The 12,725-nt window shown below is 49.2% G+C and overlaps 3 gene segments (V, D, J or C); all 3 read right to left on the reverse strand.

Annotated features, from left to right (window-relative positions):
- Positions 1-475: 475 nt before the first annotated feature.
- On the reverse strand, positions 476-1,034 carry LOC118979938 (immunoglobulin lambda variable 5-37-like). The segment is given in 2 exon segments: positions 476-871; positions 989-1,034. Coding segments are annotated over 2 exon segments (417 nt in total).
- A 6,251-nt stretch (positions 1,035-7,285) lies between these two features.
- LOC118979936 (immunoglobulin lambda variable 7-46-like) lies at positions 7,286-7,798 on the reverse strand. The segment is given in 2 exon segments: positions 7,286-7,632; positions 7,715-7,798. Coding segments are annotated over 2 exon segments (396 nt in total).
- Positions 7,799-11,028: 3,230 nt separating this feature from the next.
- On the reverse strand, positions 11,029-11,575 carry LOC118979937 (probable non-functional immunoglobulin lambda variable 5-48). The segment is given in 2 exon segments: positions 11,029-11,399; positions 11,509-11,575. Coding segments are annotated over 2 exon segments (417 nt in total).
- Positions 11,576-12,725: the final 1,150 nt, after the last annotated feature.

The following is a 12,725-nucleotide window of genomic DNA, read 5'->3' on the forward strand; positions in this document are numbered from 1 at the left end:
TAGTATTCTAGTATTCTCCTAGAAAGCTCTCCTAGAACTTTCTTGAAGCTCGCCCCCCCTGCCCTGCCTGTCCCTGAACCATGAGCTTCCCAGAACCAGTCCACCGGCGCCCTCTGCTGGTTGCAGAATCTAATCCCTAGCACATTTCCTACTGCTCAGCTGACCTGGAAAGGCTTTCTGCCTTTTGCAGATGGTTTTTCAGATGTCAGTACCAGGATGTTCCCAGATCATAACAAAGACTTAATGGAGAAAAGTCTCTATTGTCTCATTTCAAGAGGCCAAGGGCAGCTCCAAAGGCCCCAGTTCCCACACTGAACACCAGGCAGCTCTGCAGTGTCACCGTGACCAGTGTGTTCAGTTTGGCCTCCGTGTCCCTGAGACTCTAGACATGGGATGGAAAACAGTGAGTAGACCCATGATTCACCAGAACGTCCCCTGAGTATAGTTTACATACACAGAGATTATTTGGAAATGGTCAATTGTCTTGAAGGAAAACTCTGTTAGGCTAATGTTTTTGTCCTACTTCCCCATCTGTGTGAGTCACTGTGAGGAGCACCACTGGGCCAGATTGCACAGTAATAGTCGGCCTCATCCTCAGGCTGTAGCCCAGAGATGAGCAGGGTCCCTGCATTGGCCGAGGTGTCTTTGGATCCAGAGAAGCGACTGGGGGCCCTGGAGCCCTGGTGCTTGTTTGAGTCTGTGTGGTAGTTCAGCAGATACTGTGGAGGGCTCCCTGACTTCTGCTGGTACCAGTATATCCTATAGCTGCCAACATTGATGTCACCGCTGAGAGTGCAGGTGAGTCTGGTCAAGGCTCCAGGAGATGCAGAGAGTGAGGGCGGCTGAGTCAGCACAGGCTGGGAGAGAGAATCTGCAAACAGAGACAGGTGTCAGTGATGGGGCAGAACCAGGGGAATTTTCTCAGGAGATAGATCAGGAAGGGAATAAACTTAGGAACTGAGCCCTGTTCCCCGAGGCCTGTCCCTACCTGTGCAGTGAGAGAGGAGCACGAGGAGCAGAGGAGTCCAGGCCATGGTGCACAGAGCCCATGAGCCCATAGTGGGGCTAGACTGCCCAGGCCTCCTTTTCTCCCCACCCTCTGCCAGGGGAGGGGCGTTCATGCAAATGTGTGTCCATCAAGGGGCTGCCCAGCCCCTCCCTGAGCCCTGGTGCTGGAGTTCAGCTCACACTTCAGACTGAGGGGGATGGAGAGTGACTTCACCTTTTGAGTGAATCCTGCGAGGGAAGCACTTGTGAAACAACATAAGTTCCCAGCTCTGGGGACCATATAAGTCCTGAGAGTACACAGCTACTAAGTCCCCATCATTAAACACTAGGCCCAGCCCCCTGGCCAAGGCTCCTGTTAATCAGTAGTCCATAAGGAGCACCTGGGTAAGCTGAACTGGGCAGACCCACAGAGCCCCCCGATGGTCACAGGGCACACATGTCTCCCTGGACCAAAACCCTGAGAACACAGCTGGTTTCTGCAGCTCAGCAGGTGACTGACTCTATTCACACATCCAGGGTCTGGTTCCCAGATACTGTGACTCTGAGGCACTGTACTGGTTACCGGTTCATCTCACTCCAAGGAATCCACAACTGTGGGAGATGCAAACTTGTACCTAAATGACAAATTATTTTGGTTTCACCCCCATGATGATATTGCAAAAGTAAATGTACAGTGACCTTGATGTCCAATGTCAAAGATGAGGAGACCACTTGTCTGATTTGAAGGCTCATAAGGGCTGCTCAGAGAACTGGCCAGGAGCACACGCAGGGGCAAGTGCAGAGGAGGACTAACCAAGAAACAGCTCAGTCACGTGATGCAGGGACAGTTTTCATAGCTCTGATGTGATTAAGTGATGTGCAACAATAATGGCTTTTGAAGGCTTCACACTTACCAGCAGAAAGTGGAGTATGCTTATGCATTTCAGAGGTCGCCTTTTGACCTTAGTTTGTGGAGTTCTGTGTACCTGTGTCATGTGTTTCTTGTTAGGGTTTTGTGTTCGGTGACCTGACATCCGTTTGTATCTTCAACACATTTCTTCCTACCTGTGTTCTCCTACTGATTTTCTCATTTCAGTAGGAAAATAAAGTGGGATTGAAGTTTTCTTTTTTAATTTGAACTACGATGTTTTTCAGTTCTTTAATTTCTATCTGGTTTCTTTTCATGACTTTATTTCAATTCTGAGTTTTTCTCTTTACCCCTTTGAAATGAGCAGGCGTGTGACTGCTCATCAAATCGCTGTTGGGATTGTTTTCAAAAACACCAGTCACAACATTTCCTCATCTTAGTCAGGTCAAATGAAAACTTCAATGGGAAATAGAATCTACTCATGCTAACACTGAGTAGCATGAGTAGATTCTATTTCCCATTGAAGTTTTTATTTTTTTTAAACATGACGATATATTTGCCCTGCAATCAGGTGTTTAGTAGATTAGACTGGGAGGAGCTTAGCAGAGAGAGAGTGAGGCTTGGAGTTCAGTTCTGACTGGCACACCACCCACCCACACTGGGCAGGGGCTTCCCCACAGCTGACTCTTTCCTCTAAAGAGGTGACCTCCTCTGCATGAGGTCTTCCTCCTGCTCTCCCTACCATTTAGATAATTATGTTGGTGGGACCATGTAGGTGCATGAGCACTCAGAGTGATGTGTCCTCCACTCAGAGAATGGACAAGCTGAGGGAATGAAGACCCCAGCACACCTACTATTTTAGGGTGACCGGCTTCTCTCTCTCTCCTCTCACTTTTCTTCCCACATGTTGTCCCAGAACCACAAATTCTTCAATTGTCTCATGATCACCTGAGATAGGGCCTGGGTTCACTTATAACAAATCACAGTAGATGTGTTCAGAAAGAGACCAGAATTCATTCAGTAGTGAGATCTGCATTCTTGTTGATCTCCCCCTGACAGCATCCACGTGAGACAATCACAGCACTTCCCTCCCAGGACACAGCCAGATCACCACAGCCACGGACTAGTGACTCTTATGCAATAGAGTGAGCTGATATGCCCTGTGCCTTATTCAGAGGAGGTGTCAGGCTTTCACAGGAATAGAATATGCACTTGTGGACTCAGTAAGAGTGGTGTGTGACTGGGTAAAAAATAACTATGTGTACACACACACATATAACCACAGGGATTTAGTACATTAAGGCTCTAAAGACATAACTGTGTTAACATTTGGTACGTGAGTGGAATATGAGTCTGATGCACAGTAGGGTCTAGAGAAGGTATGTTGAGTGAATACAGAGCCATTGTGGACAGTGAAGGAGACTCTGACAGGGTCCCAGGGGAGTCAGCGTCATCATACTGAACACTCTCCCTGGAACATCAGTGCTTCTTTGACAGCCGTGTTGCTACCATGATGGTTCAATGGTGATAATCAGCTTCATCCTTGTGTTGCAGGCTGGTGATGGTCAGGGTGCCAACACTGCCACACCTGGATCCAAAGAATTGGTCAGGGATCCCAGAGGGTCTACTGCTAGTGTCATAGATGACAGCTTTGGGGTTTTGTCCTTGGAACAGTTGGTACCATTGCACACCATAATCATCCCCAATGTTGGAGTTGGTTCCAGTGCAGGAGATGGACCCTCTGTCTTGGGTTCCCAGACACTGACGGTGGATGAGTCAGCACAGACTGGGCCCAGGACCCTGGAAGAAGGAGTAACACAGAGATGGAGATTCTGGGTATAGACACAGGAGCAGGAAGAAGACCCCCCAAGTGTCCTCCCCAGGACTCCTCCCTTATCCCCTTTATCCAATCACCTGTGCAGTGAGCAAGGAGGGTGAGCAGAAGAGGGGACCAGACCACGGTGGAGTCCATCCCTGAGACCTACCTTCTGTGGCCCCACAGCTGAAGCAGAGCCTTTCCCGAACCTCATCCTTCCCCTCTTCATACTCTGAGAGAGGGAGGGCCCACTCATGCAAATGAAATCCCCCAATTTCTGATCCCTCCTGGAGCCTTCCCTCAGGCACCTGTGCCTGGGGACTTCAGGGTGGGATTAGGAGTGAGACTGTTTGAGGCCCAGGGTGTGGCAACATCACAGCTGTATGTCCTGAGCAGAGGATTCCAGGCAGTGCCAAGTCACAGGTCCTAGCTCTCATTACCCCAGACCTTCAGGAACTGTCCCTCAGTGCCCCCGGGTGCCGAGACCTAGACACACCATGGTGTGACATGCTGGCTGAGACCCATCACAGACAGACCCTGCCTCCCCACAGCCCTGTTCCCTGACCTGCTCTCTTAGGGCCATCTCAGTGTCCCCTGTGGGGGGTCCCCGTCTCTCCAGGACATTTTCATGTCCTACTCAGACTCCTCAGGGTGAGTTGGTCCACGTGTCCCTCTGCTGGTCCATGGTCAACACTGCACTGCTTTCACTCACATCATCTTCTTTGGAGCAGTGTCAGGCCCAGAGCTCTGACTGTCCCATGGTAGCATAAGCCCTATTTTAAGGCAGATTTATTTTTTACTCTGATTACTTCCTTGTTAGTAATTAATCTGTATTCCTTCAAGGCCCCCCAAATATACATTCTTTCAATATCCTTAAAATGTTTTAAAGCAGACAATAAGTATATTTTTATGCATATAATTTTGACCAAGCTCTACCTATGACCTTGTGTGGGGGGAGCTTTGCCTGCAAAGCCCTCCCCTCCACAGTGGATAAGAATAAGTCTACCAAGAAATAATCTGCTTGGGGAGAAAAGGTGGCCAATCTCTCAGAAAACAAGGACCAGGAGGCTATTCCTCAATGGTTTTGTTGGGTTTATTTGCACAGAAATACTGGGCATGAATCACTGTCAGGCAGTAATGATCAAACAATAGATAACATTCAAAGAACTATGAGAGATTATTTTGAGTCAGGGTCAGACAGCTAAAGGGCCATAATACTTTGGGGAAACTCACTGGACCCTTATCATTTAAATTGAGGGTATTAGTAAAGTAGGTTTCATGGGACTTGATGCATCCTTTCTTATGCCTGATCTCCCCAGGGAACCCTCCCTTTCCAGCACAGGGCCACACCAACCTCTGGCATTGCTTCAGGCTTAAGTCTGGCAGGGAAATTAAGGCAGCAAAGAGATTAGGAGACTTCTGCAGACAGAATGAGGACTCAGGCTATGTCAAACCAAGGAGAAAGGGTCCATCATCCTACTTCTTTTATAGCTCCCCAAGTCCTTCCATGAGGACCCCTTCTTGACCATTCCTGTCTTAGGTCTTCCCTCCTTTGAGGAATCTTACCTGTCATTGGCTAGCCAGTCATCCTTCTGGGTCAAGTAGGATGAAGCAATAGGGGCAGAGGTGGTGCCCCTGCCAGGGAGATACGCTTTCTCTACTTAATGGTCCCAAGGAGACAATTCATGACTGTACCCTCATGTCTATGCTGGGAATCCCTGATACTGTGATTCTGATGCACAGTGTATAGTTACAGTACGGTCCCTCACTCCACAATGAAGACCCTACCTATGGCTCATTCCTGACTGTTGAGATACACATGCCTCTCAGATTCCATTGATGCTGTCATTCTCAATGCTATGCACACAGTATGTCCCCAGTCCCCACATTTTCCTGCACCACTCCCAGTGGCTACAGGCGGGTTCCCATCTGCACTCTCCAGGACTGTGCAGGTACCCCATCTGCTGTGGGATATTACTCATCCCCACTTTATTGTATTCTTTGCGTAATTACCATTTATATCTCACATGTGGTAGGGCCCCTCCCTGATGATAAATCTCTTATACATACCCTCTCTACAATAACTAAGACAAAATCTTTTGCATTTCACTCAAGGTATTTGGGACCAGTTGGTAATGGGTCTCATCTCCTCCCTCCCATCTCCCATCTGTAGCCTGTGAACGAGCACACGTGGACCCTGGTGGCTAAACTGAAACTTACATCTGGACCCTGTAACATTAAATGCTGGTCTGAGCTCCCACCCCCAATCCTTAGCACTGTCCTTACNAACCAGAAACAGTGTCAGCTTAGACCTACTGGGGGATGACTCTCGACGTTCACGAAAGGTAGGAGCAGTTCTGAAAGAGCTCACAGCGGGGCACCCCTGCATCTGCTGATGTCATCACTGGCTCTGTTTGGACCCTGTACCTTCTGATGTAAGTCCCAGGGCGACTTCCTCTAGGAATCTGATTGGCCTGTTTTCCTGAGGGAGTTGAAATTGCAAGATGCAATGCTTGGGAAGAATCACAGGCTCAGCTGCTAGAGCTGGATTTAGGCTGTAAGGATGCTCACTGTCCTCTTCATCCACCTTCCATTCTTGATGCCCTGTCCCTTTGCTTAGCACCTGGTCCAGATTTCTACCTGGTAGTGGGTAGCAGAAATTAGGTCTGTATGCCCATATGCTCCAAACCATTGTCCTTTTCAAGCTGTGGGCTACTTTTAATTCTGTTTCTACTATGTCTAACTCTAGCATTTCTCTTCAGAAATCATAGCTGTATAATATCACTGATATTAAACTGACAATTAAAAGCCAATGTAAGAGGCTACAAGCATTTATTTGACATAAAAAGTAATTGTAAGCCTGGGGCATACATTCATTCATGCAGAAAGCCATCCTGTGTTGAGTTATGAGGTGAAGGCAGTGCTTTTCCTGAGATATGGGAAGAATTAATGTCATGAATGGAAGAGAAGTATTTAAATTGGTGATAATGAGCCAACAAAGGAATTTCTACAGTGAAAATCTGTGAAGTTGTTCTTTAAATAAACATGGTGGGGCCAGTTCTAAAGAACGTCTTGAATTGTGAGCCCTGTAGTCAGCCTGTCTGCTCTCCTGTTACCTTTGCAAACAGTTGTCTGGAATAGGCAGTTGCTTTGACCCAAACAGAGTTTAGGCATTCCTGCCCTCAAGCACCACAGAGGCTGGAGAAGGAAGACAAGCAAGGACACTCCTCTGGGACAGTGGCTCTGGCTCCATTTCCCAGTGTCTCTGCCTCCTCTGCTTCTTTACACCAGATTATGGAGTGTGTCTTGATTGTTAAATGCTGGTCAACCCGTCGTTACATGTGACTGTCTGTGTGCACATGTGTCCACATTGGAATGACCTTTCTTTTGCTGTCCTGTCCATTACCTGTGAAATTGTTGATGACATTTGTTTCTGTTTTAAAGAGGACTTTGTCTTCCTGAAATGGTGGGTTAAATCATGTCGTGGCTTAGAAATGTCGATCCCATTCCACATCCTGGGGCTGTGAAGAGCAAACCTTCTGAGCCCATACTCTCTAGACCAGCCTCTCTGAGCATAGGATGGGGCATAGGAGAAGCAGCGGATGCACTGAAACCTAGGTTTGTGTCTCACTTCCCCCCCTGCATGTGTCACTGTGGTGATGGTTGCTGTACCACAGAGCACAGTAATAGGTGGCCTCGTCCTCAGCCTGGGACCCCGACAGGGTCAGGGCAGCTTTGTCACCGACGATGGAGCCTGAGAACCTGGCAGGGGTCCAGGAGTGTTTATTGCTTGTATCATAAATCAGAGTCACTGGGACTTGGCCAGACTTCTGCTGGATCCAGTATGGATAGTTACTGCTGGTGACGGCGCCAGGGCTGGAGCCACAGGTGAGAGTGACTGTCCCTCCTGGGGACACAGACAGTGAGGGCTCCTGAGTCACCACAGCCTGAGACCTGAACCCTGAAATGAAAAAGGACACATGTTAAGAATGAAGAGCAAAGAGGGATCCCTCTAAAGGCTGGTCTCTGATGCATCCACAGACCTGGGCAGAAGGTCAGGAAGGGGAACAGGAGGAGAAGAGTCCAGGCCATGGTGAACACTTTCCAAATTCCTTGGCCTCAGGCTGGGCCTGGTCTCTGGGTGTCCCTTTATGTCCTCCTCAGCTCCCTGGGCGAGGGGTATGTTTGGTGGGGCATTATGCAAATATGATCACACAACACCATCCAATTCTGGGTCCTCAAGACAGTTCTTAGTGTTCCTGTGAGCACAACACAGTGGTTGTATGAGTTTTCAGTCTGTCCCTTGAGGGGAAACACCTGCTGTCGTCTGTCAGGTCTAACTCAGGCCATGAATGTGGGCACAGGGCCCTTTCCATTAGAACCACTTGAGTTGCTTTCAGGCATGCCCCTCTGAGAAGACCCACAGCGCCCCCTGGTGACGCCCTGTAGGGAACATTCAGGGTGGTGGAAACCAGAAGCATGGTGCCCTTCTTAACTGAGTGAATAAATAAACAAACAAATTAAACAAATTGACCTATTCCTGGTTTCTTGCACAGTTTTCTTTTTTAATTTTACATTTTGTGTTTTTCAGTTCTATAATTCCCATTTGCTTCACTTTCATGACTTTCATCCCTTCTGAGGGATGTTTAAATTCTGAGTTTTTTTCTTTTTCCATTTGTACCAAAAATGTTCACTGTTGCTCTTCAGGTGGATTTTAGGGTCATTGCCAGACTAATATCTGTCATTGTGTTTCCTCATTGAAGTCATCTTAGTGTTTGTGTCAGGTCTCTCTTCTCATCAAGGTTTTATTTCCTGGTTCTTGAAAAATCAAGTGGGGTTTACAATGGATGCTGGACTGTGGGAGGTCACAGGGGGAGCCCCTGAGTCTCATTTCCTCTGTCCTTCATCAGGCCTCCCTCCTGCTGAGCTGCAGCACAGGAGGTCAGGGGGTGGATGTCCAGCTCCCACTGGCCCCAGCAGAGGTGGAGCCCTGATTCCACTGCTCTGTGCTCTGACACCTTCCTGGGGACAGTGAGGCGGTGACTGTCATCTGTTGGTCCCCTTCGAGTGGGGTGAGTGACGAACCCACTGCTGGTCCCTGCTGACCTCAGGGAGAGATGCACAGGGCTGAGGGGAGCTTCTGTGCTCAGTGTGGGTGGGCACTCACTCCTCACTGGACTCTTTGGCCTCACTGGACACCAGGGAGGGGAGAGGACACCTGCAGTGCTAACTCTCCTCCTCCAACCCTGCCCTGCACCCCTAATTCAGTGCTGCTAATGCAGGTGGAGTTCAAGGCTGGGCCCTCAGTAGTTCCCACACTCACCGTCAGGCGTGAGGGAGTGGGGGCAGACTAGCTCTGCCTTGTGCCATTTCCTTCAGTCTCATGGCTGAGTGATGAAGTTCAAGCTCAGCTCACCCCTGAATGGTTGGAATCATGGGTGAGGATTTTTGTCCACTTGGAGTAACCAGGAGAAGATGTTCTCCCAGAGAATGTTGGGAAAGGTTCTTTCTCCTCTGTTTTCTTTCAAGCTGTGTGTTCACTATTATTTCCCACTTAAATTATTTACTGAAGTTAACAAAAAAGTGCACCTAAGTCCGGATTTGTGTTTTTGAGCTTTGAAACTATAGGAATAGAGAACTTAAAAACCTGTCATGGCAAACAAGAAAGTAAACAGAACTCATTTCTCATTTTATTAGACATCACAGTATAAAAATAGGGCCCATTGTCACTCGTAATTTACCTCCAATATTAGTAATCCTGTAGATTGAAAATAAACTGCATATTATAGAAAATTTAGTCCAGTGATTTTGATGAGGGTGATGTATTAGAAACATAAAAAGGAGAAGCTGTTCAAATCTGAATCTAAATATCATGCGAATCCTTTCTCCGGTGTGGCCATGACAGACAACAGAGTGTCTCCTGATCCTCCGAGGTGTCTGGGTTCCTGCCTGGGAGCAGAGGGCCCCAGGAAAGCCAGGTGGCAGATGTCATGTCACCAGGAACTCTGAAACCGGGTACACAGTGATTCTGTTCACATTAGGAAACCACATAGAAAATGAGACATTTATCTTGAACCCACAACGATAGACAAGGGTGAGACTGTGACATGTCTGGGTTGACAGCACAAGTGATAACAGAAGCCAACGCCCAAACGAGTGTTGCTGACAGTCGGGGACAGGACAGTGATGGGTCACTAGAGAGGGGAGGGTAGATGTTTACTTCATGTCCATGTGGCATGGGAGCTCTTTGTGGCCGGGGGCTTAGTAAGTCCTGTGACAGTGCTGATCAACCTCCTCATCAGGGCGGTCATCACAGGGGATCAAAGAGGCCGTGAGCACCAAGTAGGACCTGGTGAAAGGGTGACTGTCAGGGACCTTTGTCCCAGGTACCAAATCCCAGGTGATCTGACCTGAGATTTTGGGACCATTATCATGTCAAGGCTCAATGTGTTTGTCGACATATGCTCAGGAGAAGGTCACATCAGATCTGGGCTCATCGAAAGCCCCACAGGGGGTGTGACACAGGAACAGCGGGGGGAGCAGGCGCTCCTGCTGCCCCACAGCCCAGCCCCCACCCCTGACTGTTGACACACTCCAGTGGGGTAGGAGAGGACAGGGGACGCAGTCAGTGCCTGTGGGCTCAGGAAACCCCACTCCCAGGTGTCCCCATGGTCCTGAGTGGTGGCAGCTGTGAGGGCATCTCATCCATGGACCCACTTCACCCACGTGCCTGGAGCAGGCTCAGCATTTCCCCAGCAATAGCAGAGCGTTCTCACCCTATTGTGACCCAAACAGCCATCTCTGGGCTACAGGTCACTAATGGCCCCTTTGATAACCATGTTCAACTGATTTAGCTGAAGGCATAGGGACTCAGAAGAGGTTCCAGGCCAGCTCTGTGCATGGAATTCCTCCTGGGCCTGAGTCTGCACCAAGGATCTCACTTCCTAGCACCTCATCAGTGCTACACTATGGTTTTCAGCCAGCCTTGCCCACAGGAGCCTGGGAGGAAGGGGAAGGTCACTGCTCTGCCCTCCAGGATAGCCGGGTCCCTGCTGTGGTGGACAGTACCCCACTGGGATGGTCCCCAGGCTCTGGAGAAAAAAAAAGAGCTCTCTCCTTATTTCAAGAGAAAAACAGCAGTGTCAAATGCTCTGGTTATACTACACTTGGGAAACAGGTAACATTTCAGTGACATAATGAATAATCTATTCTGCATTGGTTCTGTTTTCCTGAGACTCAGAAACCTGGACTAAAACATTGAGACTAGACCCACTGTAAACCGGGAGATACTTTCAAGTAAAGTTTGGAAATAGAGGAGTTATTTTTAAATGTTCATTTGCTGTGAACCAAAACTCTGTTAGTCTGAGGTTTTTGTCCCACTTCCCCATCTGTGTGAGTCACTGTGAGGAGCACCTCTAGGAAAGATCGCACAGTAATAGTCGGCCTCGTCCTCAGGCTGCAGCCCAGAGATGAGCAGGAGCCCTGCGTTGGCCGAGGCGTCTTTGGATCCAGAGAAGCGGCTGGGGACCCCGGAGCCCTGGTGCTTGCTTGAGTCTGAGTAATAGTACAGCAGATACCGGGGAGGGCTCCTTGGCTTCTGCTGGTACCAGGCTATAACATAGCTGCCAACACTGAAGCCACTGCTGAGGGTGCAGGTGAGTCTGGCTGAGGCTCCCAGAGATGCAGAGAGGGAGGGCGGCTGAGTCAGCACAGCCTGGGACAGGGAACCTGCAGACACAAATACTCACAGGTGAAGAAGCATGAATGAACCCATGTGAAGGTCTCTGATTTCTGAGTAATTTTTAGGGATGACCTATGTCCCTAAGTCCGTCCCTACCTGCGCAGTTAGAGAGGAGCACGAGGAGGAGAGGAGTCCAGGCCATGGTGCACACAGCCCCTGGGCCCACAGTGGGGCTGGGCTGCCCAGGCCTCCTTTTCTCCCCACCCTCTGCCAGGGGAGGGGCTGTCCATGCAAATGTGTGTCCATCCAGGGACTGCCCAGCCCCTCCCTGAGCCCTGGTGCTGGAGCTCAGTCACACCCCAGACTAGGGGAATGGAGTGGTATTTCACCCTTTGGCAGAACCCTGGGAGGAAGCCTTGGCAAATGTGAGTGGCTCTTATCACAGGTCAAGTCATATCATCATAGGTAGGGATAGTGAGTCAACAAATACACGTTGTGGGTAACTTTGAAATTACCCAAACTACAGAACTTTTCAAAGAAATGCCTGCTCTCGTCATCTCACATCCAATACCTTCAATAAGATCCTCCTGTTTAATCTTCTCCTCTGTACCCTCATCGTAAGAAAATTCTGGAGAAACCCTTGAGGTTCTTTTTTGTTCTGGATCCAGGAATGTCCTTCATCCTAAAGATGGACAGCTTCCATCACTGCGTCCCAAGTCCTATCCTCCCAAGTCTTCAGGGAATGCTCCTGACCTTGGGGTGAGGACAGATGACCTTCCCTCTTCCTGAGACCTCAGCTGTGCTGACCCCTATCGGTTCCTGCACCAGGCGACACAACAGGAGCCTGTGTCTCCTTCTGACCCAGAAGTGCCACATGCTATGCAATGACCTCAGTAACTACAGGAAGGTGGGGGCTGCCCTGCCCTGTGTCCACACAGATGGACACAGATTCCCAGGCCACTGAGGGGCCACTGGGGTCCCACTGCTCTGTGTATGGAGGGGCTGCCCTACTGGACACACTGTGTGATGCCCCGTCAGTTTTCTGTAGAGTAATGTTCCAAATACCACACTCAGTGCTGAAGTATAAGGAGATGTTCTGTCAGGCATCAGAAGGTGAATGATTATATTCGTGATCACATCTGGTTTGTGTTTAGATAACACTCACTCTGCGTTTGATCACTTCCAGGCTGAAAATAATAATTCCTTTAAGGAATGTAGACAGAGGAGAAGGAAGAAGAGAAGGAAGTGTATCTGGGAAGATGGTCGGAGACTGGCCAGGACAAGCTCCCAGGCTGGTCCGAGGCCTGGACCCTGATACGGTCACCTAAGTCATGCCACCTCTGGGCCTCTGACCACCTCAGGCAGCTTCCTTC

The sequence above is a fragment of the Sturnira hondurensis genome, unplaced genomic scaffold, assembly GCF_014824575.4.
Source record: "Sturnira hondurensis isolate 20B ecotype Veracruz unplaced genomic scaffold, ASM1482457v3 Scaffold0022670, whole genome shotgun sequence".
Lineage (NCBI taxonomy): Eukaryota > Metazoa > Chordata > Mammalia > Chiroptera > Phyllostomidae > Sturnira > Sturnira hondurensis.